Source organism: Rattus norvegicus, chromosome 15, assembly GCF_021556685.1.
Source record: "Rattus norvegicus strain SHRSP/BbbUtx chromosome 15, alternate assembly SHRSP_T2T, whole genome shotgun sequence".
Classification (NCBI taxonomy): Eukaryota; Metazoa; Chordata; class Mammalia; order Rodentia; family Muridae; genus Rattus; species Rattus norvegicus.
In genome coordinates this window covers 6,918,884-6,934,834 of record NC_141548.1, presented here as the reverse complement: position 1 = coordinate 6,934,834, position 15,951 = coordinate 6,918,884, and the positions used below count along the sequence as shown (strand labels likewise).

The window sequence follows — 15,951 nt, the reverse complement described above, 5'->3', positions numbered from 1 at the left end:
AAAAAGAATTAAAATCTATCCAAACCACTTAAAATACTTAAATGCAGAAACCTTAATTTTCCTTCAGTTGGGCCAGAAACCACCACAGTCGCTATGGTCAGTGTTCCAGGGAGAACGAGTGGAAAGTTTAAGCTTAGGCCAACCAACATAGCCCTCGACTTTTCAAAGAAATCGTTTACTCAGGTATACTGTAAATAAGGACTGTGGCAACACAGGAAACAAAGGCAGTTGGCAAGTGAAACTTCTAGAAGCTCATGAAACTGCAGATAGAAAAGGAGAGACAGGTAGTGCCAGGTTCTCTGCAGTCGTTCGGTCGTGCAGGGTGTCAAACAATCGCTGCTTCCCACACCAGGATGTTAGCCCACAGGAGGGGCTGGCGGGACCTGTCCACTGTGAGGACTGGAGGGCTTTCCAGGAAGGCTGAAGCCTCTCAGGTGAGGAGGCCTCAGTAGAAAGAGGAGCACAGCGATCACCATCCAGGCCATCAAGATCACAGTGATGCTGATGCCACTGTCACCGGAGGGCCCTGGCAATTCCCGAAGGCATTCTGTGTTGGTACAATAGGCCCGGGACTGCCGGAGCAGATTGATGAGTCTTCTCATAGTGCGTTCATGAGAGCAAATACATTCACAGGGATCAAATCCTCCTTCAGTCATAGTTGGTTACCAGCTTGATTTTACTCAACTCTTTAAAGCCACCCAAACAAGTGGTGGGTGGGGAGGGAGGTGGTCTGGAGTGTTCTGGACGCCCCTGTGGCTGCCGCTGCTGCTGGCCGCCACCCTCCTCCCCTCCGGATTAGATAGACCATGTCACTCTTAGCCACTAGACCCGGATCTGTGTTTTCCCTTTTGTATGGGTGGGTGGATCACGAGGTTGTCAAGTGTGGGCAGAATCTGGGAGACAGATTTGCCTATCGAGGTTGGTGTTAGTCTTTGTATGGTTACCAGGAACCAATTCCAGATCCTTTGGAAGAACAGTAAGTGATTTCAACTGCTGTGATATCTTCCCTGCCCCTTCCTCTATACTTTGATCTCCCCCCACCCCCGGAGCTGGGGACCGAATCCAGGGCCTTGTGGTTTCTAGGCAAGCGTCTACAACTAAGCTAAATCCCCAGCCCCATACTTTGATCTTTCTGTAGTCTCTCTGACTCCATCTGCCATAATGAAGACTTCATCTCATAAAACACTGTGGACAATAGCTACTGTGAAAAATACCATAAGTTGACAGAGCCTCCATTTTCACATAAATATATAAACACATAAATACCTAAAGAAACACAGAGACACACATAAACACACGCACAGAACACACAAAGACACACAGAGACACACACAGCCCAAGTCATCATATTCTTTAGTAATTCTGTCCAGAGCCAAGTGGTTATAGGGATAGAAGAAAGTACAATTCCCAGCAATTTCAACTTAATGTCATGTAATGCATATTTATGAAATGCATACTTCACAGTATTTTAGGATTCGAGTACATTATACTATCTATCCTTTATTTTCAAAAGTATCGAAAGTTATGAAGAGAATTCCAGCCTAGTATCAGACTTGTGTCCATCAGAATCAGAACAGTTTGCTGTTTGAAACTTTCTTTTATTACAACTGTTTCCTAATGTCACATAGGAAAACCGGCTTCAGCCAGAAATGCCTTTAGCTACCACATGCATCTGAATCTCACCCTGGGAAAACCATGAGAATCCACGAGAGAATGTGTGTGGCTCTTTGATGTCCAGCTTTCCTGTAGGTCTCTTCTGGCTTGCACGAACACCACTCCTTGATTCCTCCCTCTAAATGGCCGTGCAACCTTCTTGCCTTGCTCTGCTGCTGGTCACTGACAACTTGAGGAAGGTAAAAATTGCCTAGTGTGTTAGTGAAGCAGGCCTTTGAATGTCGCTCTGAGGGGTTTTGGGGAGAGAATCGACGTAAAGCTCACTCTGAATGGTGGTAACACCATAACTCTCAGGCCAGGTGCCTGCACTGAATGGCACAGAGAGGAAGCTAAGAGCTAGAATTTCCCTATTTCTGCTCCCTGCTCCACCCACATAGTAAGAGTCTCATTCACATCCTGCCAGCCAGTCCACTTCTACCAACTGCACCTCTCATGGCTACACTCACCCCTTCTAGGATGGAGTCTGTGCTTCCCGACTCTGAGCCAATGGAACCCTCCTTTCTTAAAATGCTTCTGTGACAGAATGGGAAACACGACCAGTGCAGTCACTGCTTCCTTCTGCCTTTTGCAGTCTCCTCCCGCCTGGTTCCCTCACAGCCTTCGCAGTCCAATGTGTCTATAAGAAAACAGGCTAAAGATGTCACCTTAATTCTCCTTTGACTTGTCTCTGAGAAGAGCCTTTTGCTACATCAGCCCAGATAGAAGAGTGAAAGAGGAAAAAGAGAAGAGAAGACAGTAGATGGCCTAGGCAAGGGATAACTGAAGTTCTCCTTGTAACACAAGCTACTTCCCAAGATATTACCACTAATCCAGTTTCTGTGTCAATATGACCCCCAAAACCTAACCACCTATCATTAGAGCACATTTGCTGACAAAATTTTGTTGCAGTTAAATTTCTATTATATGTCTTTCAAAACACATCTAAAAGTGGAGTGGGCTTTTCCAGCTAGATTCATGACCTCCTCTCTCCCACACAGCACCCATACTCAAATCACCTGTGACATCTTGTTTCCTAAACACAGGTATGGCTGTCACTTTTACTTTTCTCCATGGGATAGTTTAGGTAGTGACCTGACCACACCTGCCCATCAATGATTGGCCTTCTAGCTTTAATGACTTCGGAAAATTTATGTTTGTTGATAATGGAAATCCTCCCACAGTATAAAGTCATTTGCTCCTGCTCTCAAACAGAGGAAAAGAAAGAGAGAGAAGGTCTGCCTGCTAGGCATAGTCAAGGTAGGTCAAGGCCTGTTGGCAGATTTTTCAGCCTGCTGAGGTATGGAACCTTAAGAGAAGGTGTACTTGAGGCTTAAATTTCTATTGACCTTGGTGGTTAAAAACGGAGTAGTTTGGGGGATGGGAACGAATGCATTGTTTATTTTAACAATTTGTTTCTGTCAGCTTGTGGTTATGCTTCCCACGGTGCTATAGTAAAATAGGGCTTTGAGAAATGTGCTTGTTGTTTCCTTGTACCCACCAGCAGCCCTTTCATAGCTGTCTCTTTCCTCTTCTTTTGGCCTTTCCTCATCTGCCCCTCAGAGAACCTTTCCACTTCCTACCAGTCAGTCCACCAAAGTAGGGCCATGCCGTTTCAGGAAACTGGAATTTCTGAAAAGCCCATTGAATATGGAAAGCAATATACCCCAGGATATGTCCTGCAGCTCAGAGTAAGATGTTGCAAAAAGAGGATAACTGACTGATCTCCCACTTTGTGCTTTCAAAAAGAACAAATACTTCAAAACCATAGTTTCTTCCGCCTCTCCATTACAGAATCTGATTTCAGCCCTGCACACTGTGCTCTCCTGGATCCATGGATGCTAAACTGCAGGTTCTGGAGATGCCAACCCCTCAGATGAATTCAATGTCTGCTCAACTCAGTCCATTCATTCACAGTTCCTGGAGTCATTGCGTCCACCGACCCAGACGCCCATTGCCGATCGAGAGTATTCCACGCAGCGGATCGAGTTCCAGCAAGCAGAAGGATCTTCAGTCACAGAGCACATCGCGGAACTTTCCTGACATGCTGGACAGAACTAAGAAGTTAGTGAGAAACAAGTTTGTGAAAAGGATCCTATGTCGCCATCTTCTGGGAAAATACAGAATTACATCCTATTACCTTTGGAGTCTGAGGCTTCCTTCTAGCCTCGCATGTGCCTCTCTTCAAGTCACAGATGCAGATATTCACAGCCAACCATTGGACTAAGCCTGGGGACCACAATGAAAGAGTTAGGGAAAAGCCTGAAGGAGATGAAGGGGATTGGAACCCAATATGAAGAACAACAATATCAATTAACTGGAGCCTTCAGAGTTCCTCGGGACTAAACTACCAACTAAAGAGGATATATGGTCCCGGCTATGGCTCCTGATACATATAGTGTAGAGCATGTGTAGCAACAACTGGCTCATCTGACATCTCTGGGATGGGAGGCAACTGGCCCTGTAGAAACTTGATGTCCCAGAGAAGGGGGATGCTAGAGGGGTGAAGAGGAAGTGGGTGGGTAGATGGAGGAGTGCCCTCTTAGAAACAAAGAGGATTGGGAGGGTATGGGGGTTCAAAGTGGAGAGACCAATGATGGGGATGACATTTGAAATGTAAACAAATAAAATGACTAGTGTATAATAGATGGTGACAGATGTCTCCATAAGGACTAGATATTCATTATCTGTAACAGGTTCATTGAAAGTCAAAATCCATAACTGTTGTGACTTACTTATTATTGAAATTTCACATAGATGAACACAATCAACATTTTAACTTCTCTCCTTGCACCCATAATAAATCATTAGTTACCTTTATAAAACAATTTAAAAAGCAATTAGGGTTTCTACTCTCTTAGGCTTCGATACAGCGCCTCATTTTACTCTCCCTCTCTATGTTCCCTCCATTGCTGCCCTCTCCCTGTCTCTTCACATTTCACATTCCTATCCCTGACAGTGTCCCTCAGCCATCCATGAGTGAACTTGTACTTCCCTAAATGAGGACAGTCTGGCCCACGTCCCTAGACCCTCACACTAAACTGATCATACAGTCACACAGATTGAAGAATCAACAGCTAACACCCACACCCACATTTCAGTGAATATGTATCCCATTTGTCTCTTTCAGTCTGGATTGCCTCATCCAGAATGACTTTTACTAGATCCATTCATTGTCCTGCATAGTGCATGCTTCCTTTTTGCCTTTTGTAATTGTTAAGCAGCAATGCAGTCTGTAAATGCACCACGTTTTCTTTATGCATTCATCCGTTAAGGGACAACTTAAATATTTCCAAATTCTAAGCATTATAAATGAGCTTCACTGAACATGGTTGAGCAAGGGTCTGTATTCTAGGATGAATCAACATCTGGACATGAGACCTGGAGTTGTATCTTAAGGTACAACAATTTTCACCTTCCTGAAGAACCATCATACTGATCTCCGAAGTTGCTGTAGAAGTTTGCCTTTCCACCAGGAGAGTATGAATGTTCCCCTTGCTCCATAACCCAGTCAGCTTGAGTTGTCACATGTGTTATTAACCTTAGTCATACTGACAAGTGTGAAAAGTGATCTCAGAGTAATTTTGATTTGCATTTGCGTGATGTAGAAGGATGATGAATATTTCTTATGAATTTCTGTCATTTGAGTTTCTTTTATTATGAATGTTATGCTTAGATATGTAGCACTTTTTAATTATTTTTCTTCATATACAGCGTTTTAGTTTTTCCAATATATATTTATATTAGCCTGTTGGGCCCTACCTTGGAGTGTTTCCCTTCCTCCTCGCTGTGCCTTTCAGCCTACTATGGCCAGAAGTTGTTTACACCCTTGGCAGCTTCTCTCGGTCCCTGATTTGGGGCCAGGACCTCCCATGGCACCCATTCCTCTTGCTGAGCCTTTCAGCTTATTGATGTTAAGAAGTTGTTTACACCCCTGTGTTGGGGCCAGGACTTGCCACGATGCAGATTTTTCCTGTTTTCCTATTTTCCTGGTTGGGGTTTTCACCTGCTTTATTGTTTTTCCACAGCTTTTGCCTCTGGTATATAAGGAGATCTCAGTAAAGCGTGGACAGCCTTCTTTTAACACGAATGACCCGAGTGTGTGTTTCTTCTTAACACTTATAGGCCTATGCCCGGTTCTGAGTGTCCTGATGACACAGGCATCATCAAATGGAGGTCCCACCAAGATTGGAAAAGAGAGGACAACCTGACGAGATGGTCCCAGGAAGCCGGCCAGTGAAGGAGGGACGTATTGGGGAAAATGGGCCAGGAAAGGTCCCAGTAAGCAGGATACAGAAGCACCGTGGGCATTGAAAGCACGTGCAAAGATAAATAAAGATTTGTGGTACTGGTGAGTAAACCTTGTAAAAAGGGACAAGGTAATAATGGTCAAATGTTTTTGTGTACGTGTTCTTTTAGAGTTATGCTAAAATCTAGAGAAGCAAAGTTAATTCTCATAGATGCTTTTAGTCTTTGGACCCTGATTAGAGACAGTTTACACCCTAGACAAGAGAGAAAATGGTTTGAGAAAAACATTCCTCCCAGACTCTCCACAGATGCTTTGGCAAAAGAAGGAAAGTGAGATTAAGCTTTTTAAGAGCTCTCCTAGGGACATCCTGCCTCCTTGCTGGCTCCTATTGGAGAAGTGCTTATTTCTGGTTCTGGGTCCTTTAGGTAGGATATCTGGGTCCCTTTGGTGGGACACCATCTAGCTCCTTCCCTCTATGTCTATTGTCTGTCCTTGTTGCACCAAGCTGTCCATGGATGTCAATGTATGTCTGGGTTGTGCTTCTTGTTGCTTGAATGTTTTGTGTTTCATGTTTAAAAGAAAAAATGGTGAAAACTTTAAATGCTGGTTGATTCCCCCTTGATTTAGTTTTAAGTCCTTTCAAGAAAGGAACAAATAAATAAAACAGTTTCAATTGACCTTTGGAGCCCAGCATCCTAGATAACTGGTTATCTCTGGTGTTAACTGTCATGTGTGTCTCTGACTGAATCCTGCCTCAATGGAGGAATGTAGCTAGGAGCCTAGGTCTGTCCACTGGGGAAGCTCCCCAGGGGGCTGGCTCAATGTCTACACTAGCTGGCCTTAAAGGTGCCAGCAGCTTCAAAGCTTCTATGGTAATGGAGCTGTTAGCTGTTTCTCTTAGAGAAATCTTTGACTGTGATATTTGGAATCAACAGGTAACAAGGTGCTTCTTTTAAAATGACAGCTAAAGAAGTAAAAATGGTGTTTGATCTAAGTACTAAAGATATGTGTAGTCACTTCATTTTTTTCTGTTTGGTTTTAAATGTATAATAAGCTTTACATGTCTTGGCTATAGGTGACTGGCTTTTAAGTTATTGGGTATGGTTGAAAATTTGTAATATTTGTAATAGAATGTTGGCTTAAAAAAGGAGTCATTCGAGAAAACACGTGGCATGTGCCAACCCAGGGAAACAGGTCTAGATTGGGATAATATTTTAATATAACTCTTATCATGGAAACCGGACTTGTAAAAGAATTTAGGGCAATGTCTCTTTGGTTCGGTATTAGAGCCTGCAATATCGATCCTTCATATGCAAGGCTTGGCCGTCATACTTTATAGCATGAGGAATGGACTTGGTGTTTTGGAGAGACTGGATTTTGGAGGATAGTTTGGTGGAGGGTGAGTTTTGCTTTCCAAAGATATGGCTGTGCTCTGATGTTACAAGGGAAACTTAAAGATTGTGGCTAATGATTGCCAGTGTTACATTGACTACAGTTTACAGTCTGATCACAGACAGACCTCGGGATTCTAACTCACACATATCTGTGCTTAAGAAAAAATCAAACAGGTGGAGATTGTCACAAGGGTTGATGAGGCTATGGAACTTATAAAAGCATGAAAGCCTGCTTCCTCCAACTGCTATTTCAAGAAATACATATAGAATTATTATAGATTTAAAAGATTGGTCTTTTTTTTTCTTTTCTTTTCTTTTCTTTTCTTTTTTTTTTTTTTTTTTTTTTTTTTGGTGCTGGGGACCGACCCGGGGCCTTGCTCTACCACTGAGCTAAATTCCCAACCCCTAAGAGATTGTTTTTATACTGTTTCTTGCACTCTTGGGTTGTTGTGAAATATTTCATTTCTTGTGTTTCCTTGGGTTTTGTTTGACTTGACCATACATTTGTATGCCTTTTTGAAAGAAAAATGTACTAATTTTTATTTATTTTGGTGAATTGTTCTTTGGATGACTTTTGTCTGTGGTTCCTCTGAATGCAGTTCGAACGGTGGCCAGAGAGACACCAGATACTGAGTTATAAATGATGGTTAAGCACCCTGTAGGTCCTCAGAGTGAAGCCAGCAGGTTGCCCAGGTCGAACTCCAATTCTAGCTCCCAGTACACCATGATGTGCTACAGCTTCTCTGCTTCCTCCTGCTCTTCCTTGGCCAGCAGCACCTCTGCATTCTGCCCCTCCATGGCTCTCGCTTGGGTCTCAGTTCCTCCCTCACTTTTGGGGATTTTAACTTTAAGAATGGACAGAAAGTTTACAATTTGATGTTTGCTCTATACCTGAGAAGCTTTTTTGCCAGGAAAAGGGAGTTTCCATTGCACAAAATGGGATGGTAAGACAGAGATTTCAGGAAAAAACATGGGTGAATATATTGAAACCATGACCCCTCTCAAGGCACACTCCATGAAACAACATACTCCAACTTGCATACATTTAAAGGTGAAGGAAAAAAATATTCGCCTCTGGGGAACAGTAACAACTGTAGAAATTGGACTATATGTCACATGCATGGACCCTGGGTTTATACATTTCAGGAAGAAGAATATCCCTCATCCACGGTCTTTAGACCTTTGGCTGTTAACAAAGATGTTCTATCCATTTCAAGGTCTGATACAACTCTCCCTCTCCTCAGCAACTGAGTTGTAATGAAGGAGTGAGAACTCTGAAGCTCTGGAAGGAGAGTGAGCGAATGGGTGTTCCCTGGCTCAAAAGTGAGTCTCTGGAAAAGCTACTGCAGAAACTGGTCAGTCTGGGTGGAGGTAGTTAGCAAGTAAGCTATGGCATTTCCCAGTGACATCACCGGTAGTGTCTTCCCTGGAAATTCTCTTGTATCCAGGAGACACTAGAATGTTCTGTGATGTCAGCAGTGTTGTGGTGACACCAACTGCCTGAGCGATTTCCCTTCATTTCCTAATGGGTTCCCGAGGAGGCATGTTCTCCAGGATCCTCAGTCTCTTTCGGAGGGACAATCATATCCATGCAGGCACCAGACCAAGGCAGAGGGAGGCCAGCCTTCTATCATGTTGTAGAAGAAGACGACGAATGGAAAGGTCCTTGAGGAGGTCAAGTGAGTACTGGGCAGGGCAAGGGGAGCTCCCTGGAGGAGGTTGGCTTGTGTTGGTCCTTCCAGGAGTAGGATGTATGATTTAGAGCCTCAGTCTTCCTAATGGCTGACCCAGACCCAATAATTTCTGATCATTAGTTTGACAGAAAACCAAGAACTGTTATATGTCAAGGGGCTTTCCTTGGATCTCTTTAGTGTCCTGGGCAGTGTCAAAGAATGCCAGGATGAGCCTTTATAAGAATAACAAAGTGTCTCTTCCAGGATCGGCTGTTGAAACACTTCATTCTCAGCAGTGTCCTGTAGATTACTTGGGTAATTGATGCCAAGAGGGATACTCTCCTGGTCATATATCAAGGTCTCAGTTACTTTGTCCTTGAACACACATGATTAGGGATTCAAGATGTTAAGCAGTTTGAACTCAAGGACTTACCTGCCTCACATCAGACATTAGCTGAGAAGGTCCTCCAATTCTTCCTGTTTAGGCCAGCTTTAGAATTTCAGTGCCAGAGGAATGGCTTTAGGAGGTGTGGTCTATATCTATGATGGCATATGTCATCATATGGCTATGATGGTGGGAACAGGGAACTAGCTGAGTTCAGTTTAAAGATAGCTTTCTTGCTCTGTCAGGGATTCACTGTATCTGTAGAACTGTTCATCCTCAGACTTCTGTTTAGAGTAAGCATAGTTTTCCTTGACACTGTGTCCACATATATGCCTGTTTACTGGTGTTTATCTACCTACAGAGTTTGATCAGAAGGCATCGTCCCAACCCTCCACGACACCTGTTGAAGAGGAGAGAATGAAGCGTTTGGAGAACATCAAAATTGCTCTCCAGAAGATGCAGAAGGAGAGAGATGAACTCAGGAGTATCCTGGCCGATTACCCGGGAAAGAATTTAAATGACAGGTAGTCACAATGCAAGTTCTGTTAAATCCACATTTCCTCACATCACAGTAGGCTACAACTCCAGGGTGTCCTCATGGTCAAAATCACTTTCCTGATTGAATCAGAATGTGAAGTTCAGATGGGAATGGGATGGTGGCACAGGCTATTTTAATTCCTACAAACGTAAATCATAGCCTGTGGCCTGATTGAATCACAGTCTGGGAGTGAGGGTAGTAGTGTGTGAGCTCTCATTGTGTGGTTTAAGGAGACTGGACAGGTGTTGGCTTGTGGGAATTTCTAGGTGCTCTGATTATGAGCAATCATTGTTGTAATTGACGTGGAGGTGCTTTGGGTTCAATAGTTCCTGTGAAGAGCTGGAAGGACCCAATCCCACTTGCTGCCTCACAGTGTGTGACTGGACTGACAACAGGGGATCATTGGTTTTCTCTGATTTTATTCATTGTATTGGGAGATAATGCCACATCCTTATATTTAATTGGCATTCTAATTGTATTTGAGAGAGAGAGAGAGAGAGAGAGAGAGAGAGAGAGAGAGTTTTGTGTGAGTTTGTGTGTGTGTATGCATGTGTGAGTGCGTTTGTGTGTATCACTTAAGATCTGGGTATTCTATGTACTGATTTGGCCTGAGAATTATCCTGTGTCAATTTCCGTGGCATGATAATGATGAGGGTGAGAGCCTCACTGTGAGCAGTAGAACATTTCACATCTGCTCAGGTGGACGCACATGGGAATCTCCTGGTGCGTGTTATAAATTCTTTTCCCTGTAAATACTGTTCATGTTCCTTTGGGTTTTCATGTAGCAATAGATTCTATGATTGAGAATTGTTACCTAAGAACAGGAGAATAGTCTTCATGGGCTTAAGTTGGAGCCTGGATTGTGACACAGGGTCCTCGAATGTTCTTGGCAAGCTAGTCTATTCCTTCAAACCCCCTCAGGGAGCTCAAGCAAATCAGCTCCCTCCTTTTGTTTGCTGGCACTGCTGTCCCTGTGTCCATAATAATAAACTTATAAATACCAAATGGACCCAGTACCAAGGGGCAAAAGTGTGGCATTCCTAGGCTGGGGTAGTTCAGGATTCAGTCTGAATTCATGTAATTCTTGAATCCTTCATTCATAATGTTATTTCATCCTTGGACCATGCCTTACCACAGGAACAACTTTGAGTCCGAGATGCTCACGATGCAGCACGAGGAAGTGATGACCGACATGAAGAAAATGAGCGAGCAGGTCAATAGAGCTTTGGTCAAATGTACACACCTCACACTGGAAAATGACTGGTACTGGTGAGTAACTTACAAGGCTGTGACCCCAGCACTAGGCACAGCATGTGTCAGCCCATTCTTATCTGTGAAGTAAAGTGAGGATCAGGCTTTATAGTGTTTGAAGCAACCAGGAAGCCTGTCTCTAAGGAAGGCTCTAGGACACACAGGACACAGAAAGATTGGCCTCCAAGCAACATTCTAATAAAATGGACAAATAAGCACACATAGGGATTATGTCCTCCTCTGGGAAAAACTTGAATCAATCGTGTCAGGTTTTTGAGAAGTGCACTGAGTCTTGTGGAATGTGGCTCTTTTCTCCATTTGACCTGACTCTAGGTCATGCTCCATGGCTACTGTGGACTTGGACTATAATCTGGGGCTCTCTTTGGATCAGGACCCTAGAAGGAGTAATGGACTTGGAGACGTGGGAGGAAGTTGGAGACTGGCTGGGAGTCACCATTTTTTCTTTGTGTCTCAGCCGCAGCTTCTGCCCCCTCCTAACTGAGTTGTTTGAGCTGAAGAACAATGGCCAGAGAGCACGGAATGAGAACAGGGAGCTTCTATGGGAACAGATTGCACTGGAAGAGTCCATTAAGGAAACAACAAGGATCTGTGGGGAAGCCAGTATGAAAATCCCTGTATCAAGCAGCCTCAGGTAGGATGAATGACGCATCAAGGTCAGGTTTTCCTGATATCTAAGCATAAACCAAGTCAAACCAGTTTAACCTTCTCCAACTTATCCAGACGCTCTCCTAGGACTCATCCAGTTATTCAGTAGTTCTGTGGTGTTAGCTTCATGCAAGAAACTGGAGGATTGACAACCAAATCCTCCTGCTCAACTAGAAAATGCATTTCCTTAAGGGGGATCTGTTGATCACACACTGCACACTTACATGCCATTATGCTAGAGGGATGCCATGTGGTAGCCGTCTTTGTAGTGCACAGAACTGATTAGAGTTCAGTTCAATTGCCAAAAGAACGGCTCTCATTGTCAATTATGATGGGGCTTGTGGACTTTCTCTCCTTTTCCCCGTACATTGAAAATCTTCCCTTCTGCCCGTCTAAATCGTGGTTTACAGTGACAGAGCTTGAGAAGCAGTTTGTCCGTCCTGTTTTATGTCAGTGTTTTAGTGTTCTTTCCTGTGGCTTATGTCCTGGAGCTGACTGGATGAACAGGGATGTAAGAAAGACTTCTCTCAGGGTGAGGGTTTGTGTGAGATACGTGAGGATTAGAGGGAAATTTTTCTCCAACTCTTTCAACCTAGTGTGCCCAAGGAGTACATTCCCTACACAGGTTTACTCTATAAGGTATGGAGAGCAATGTCTAAGCTCTCACTTGAAACATTTCCTTTGCCTCATCTGTATTCAACAATATATATATATATATATATATAACAATATATATATATATATATATATATATCGATAGAGAGGTAGAGAGATAGAGAGAGAGGGAGGGAGAGAGAGAGAGAGAAGAGGAAATACAATTTTTCCAATTAGTTTTAAACTGTTCTTAATGGGGTCTTGATCACTATTGAAATTATTACAGTGGGAAAACTATTCATCAACATTGACATTACTTGGAGAAAAACTCAGGAATGTGGTACAGGGATGTGAGGAGAGGCTGCTGTGTGTAATCCATGTACCTCAGTGTCAAAACTGATGACTGAGGGCTCTTCTGCCTTCTTTGCTCTCGGTGTATAGTAACACTGGAAGGTCACGTGCTTGTTGTATCTTCTCAACATCCAGGTTATGTTAATCATTAACCTGCCACCACTTTCTCTCCAGATTGGCCTAAACTTGGTTGAATATACCTTGGCTTTGGAGTTTGGCCTGGAATTTGTTAATTGAAAGATTAATTTGCTTAGAGTTGAATCTTCAGGCAGAAGATGTCCAGGAGTTATGCTGAGGTGGAATCACATCTTTGCCTCAGACAGAAACTTAGGCTCAAAATAGTCCAAAGCACTCAGCCTGTGTTGTGTTGTGGCACTCTTAACCATTGTTATTCAAAATCATTTGATCTGAGTGAAAATCATCTGTAAGGAGGGTTTAGGAAAGTGATGACCCTCAGACATTGCTGGAGGTGTCAAATGGGTAGCCCTGTGAGAAGCCATGTACAACTCTTGTGAAATTTCAACCTTTTGACACAGCGATTCCAGAACAAGAAGTAGGTGTGAGCAGAGAAACTGTGGCACATTAGTGTTGTAGGGGTTCACATCAGAGCAGCCATGAAGCAAAATTACCCAGATGTCCATCAGTCAGAAAGTGAAAAGGTACAATGTTGTCCAGCCCTTCCATGGACTGTGGCTGAGTTTGATTATACCTGCCACCATTTGGCTTTGAAGTAGTCAGCCTTATCGCACTCGAATTATATCTGATAGCATCCCAGTCCAAGTTTTACCTTGGATTGTGGTTATGGAGATTTCCCAGCTGTTTGTGCTGGTAGTTTGGCTGCCCTGTCACGTACTGTATGGTAAAGGGACCTCATATTGGAAAATGCAGCTCACTTTGCATGCACTGGGAAACAGTGAGCAGAGGACTGAAGAGGCTCACCTGCCCCCCCCCCGCCCCCCCCAGTGCTCTGTTGCCTGAAATCAGCCTCCTGTGCACAGCCTTGTGACCTTGCTAAGCAGGCTTGGCTAACAGGCCTGGATGTCACATTTCTAATTTCTGATTTTCAGGGGAATACACTTTATTGGCTGAGCTGTCTTTAGGCTATGCTCACTCTGTACTTACCCCATTCCAGGTTTTTTTTTTTTATGCCACAATAGTAGACTGGGTGATCTCTTCTATTACCATTAAGTGGGAAACTAACCACATTCTGCAAAATATTCTGCTTGTGTGTGTGAACAAATATATTTGGGTGAGTTCAAAAGTGTGTATGTCTGGGTGTCTGTCTGTCTGAGTCTGTATACATGCCTGTCTCCATGGACAAAATAATCTAATGACCAGGATGAGGAGAGAATGGAAGAAAGTCTGCAGGATCCCCTGAATCAGAAAAAACTGGTCACTGAGCAAAAGGCCTTGTCTGAGAAGATGCAGCACTATTTCGGTGTCACTGAGATGGTTTGAAAGCACAGGATGAGAGGACCCAAGTAGATTAGCTATACTTATAAACTGTCTTATTGGGTGTGTGACTTCCTACATAGTTCTCAGCATCTGTCAGCTAGGAGCAGCTCAGAATATTATTCTTGTCCATTTTAAAAGAAATTTCATCCATGAAGTGTATGTGATCCATAGAGATTCTGGCTACTGTGTACTGATCCCTCCAGTCTGAGCTCTCTAGTATTATCTGAGCCCAGTGCCTTTAAGTCTCCCCACAAATAGTTTTACGATACCCATAAACAAAGGAGTGGTATAGTTTATTTTCTGCATGAGTATCTCCTTTAGAGTTCAATGCCTACCCTTGGCAAGATTTCCATGCAGCATATTCTTGCCAAATATAATATCACTTCGGTGTGCATGTACTTCTTGAAATATTGTTTCTCTGGGTCTTTGCAGGTATTGAGGTTGTGATGTGGACCCCAGGCATTTCCCTGCATTGGAGGAATAATAATAGTCTTCATTTCAGAGATGGCCAGGCTTCCAAGGCCTTCCTATTGTTTTCTAGGTTGTTCATATCTCTCCTCACCTGACATTTAGACATTGCTACATGATATTAAAATATAATATATATGTACCATTGGATTTATCTGCTGTTCACTGTTCAATTTTTAGCATTTTGAAAAGCTGGGAAAATATGCAGGCCTGTGGGATCTCTTACCCTTCTCTCTTGGGCATGAGAGAATGACCTCAGATGAAAGATCATCCTGCATTATCCTGCTGAATTGTGCTGCTGTGTATGGGATAAGTGACATGGCAGGTCCTCACCAGGTCTTTTCCACCCCTAGGTCTGAACACTGCAGCAGAAGCTTTCCCAGGGCCCAGACCAGGACTACAGCTCTCAGAGACAGAACTGTCCACCAGGAGCACTGAGGGTGCAAAGATTGACACCACCTCCCACATCTCAGTCCTTGTAACCGTACAAATCTTGGGCTAAATTTGAAAGACCTTGAGATGTGGCCTGGAACACGCCTCACGTTTAACCTTTTGACGACTTGTCCATCAACAACCAACCACTCCGAGTGAGGCAGGTCTACATTCCTCTTGAGGAGATTTTTACCATCTTACCTGCCGTTCTGCTGTGTTTGCAAGGCCAGCAACAGGCTGGAGTTATATGTTGAAGAATCAGCAGGAATTGAATGCTGACTAATTACTTGTTATATTTGTTTTTAGTTTGAAGTTTGGTTTTATGCATTTGGTTTTATTTGTTTACGTTTGAAGTTTTGTTATTTATTTGTTAACTTTAGTTTTTTAATTAATATGCTATATTCTTAAGGCTATATACATTGAACTCATTGACTCCCCACTTTAAAATGTTCTCGAATAAATTAATTTTTGCCAATAAATAAAATTGTGACCTTTAACCCTTCACTCACAAGACCGTCCTGAGTCGTGTGTGGTTCTTCCTTCTGTAACAGCACAAGTGTAAGGCAACAGTGGTGTTCTGCAAGTCTCATGCAGCTTAGGCTTCACCATCAGTTCACAGCCAGCCAGAGCTGCACAGGAAACTGTGCTCTTGATGTAGACAGTGTATCGTGCTCTGTGGATCCCACATACATGACGAAAATTATCCTTCCTTTATCCTTGTGCTCACAAATTTAGCTTCCTTTATAATGACAAACAAAGGAGAAACACAAGTATTTCTCTAATACATTAGAGGAAATAAAAACATTCAGTATAGGAATATAAAAAGCGATCAGGACACACAGAGC

At 43.2% G+C, this 15,951-nt stretch overlaps 1 protein-coding gene and 1 pseudogene across 1 annotated transcript; one reads left to right on the top strand and one right to left on the bottom strand.

Annotated features, from left to right (window-relative positions):
• Nucleotides 1-356: 356 nt before the first annotated feature.
• Nucleotides 357-656, bottom strand: LOC148000760 (small integral membrane protein 14 pseudogene; annotated as a pseudogene).
• A 7,753-nt stretch (nt 657-8,409) lies between these two features.
• Nucleotides 8,410-15,620, top strand: LOC148000759 (disks large homolog 5-like). The gene is made up of 5 exons (XM_087587160.1): nt 8,410-8,972; nt 9,713-9,875; nt 11,027-11,158; nt 11,616-11,792; nt 15,028-15,620. Exons 1-5 carry the CDS (start codon nt 8,819-8,821, stop codon nt 15,110-15,112), a joined length of 711 nt encoding a protein of 236 aa, XP_087443286.1. The 5' UTR covers nt 8,410-8,818; the 3' UTR covers nt 15,113-15,620.
• Nucleotides 15,621-15,951: the final 331 nt, after the last annotated feature.

Excerpts from the sequence above, each read along its gene's own strand:
- LOC148000759 (XM_087587160.1), top strand. The coding sequence starts at position 8,819 with ATGGGTTCCCGAGGAGGCATGTTCTCCAGGATCCTCAGTCTCTTTCGG. Across the intron at positions 8,973-9,712 it reads AAGGTCCTTGAGGAGGTCAA|AGTTTGATCAGAAGGCATCG; the intron begins GTGAGTACTGGG and ends ATCTACCTACAG. Across the intron at positions 11,159-11,615 it reads CTGGAAAATGACTGGTACTG|CCGCAGCTTCTGCCCCCTCC; the intron begins GTGAGTAACTTA and ends TTTGTGTCTCAG.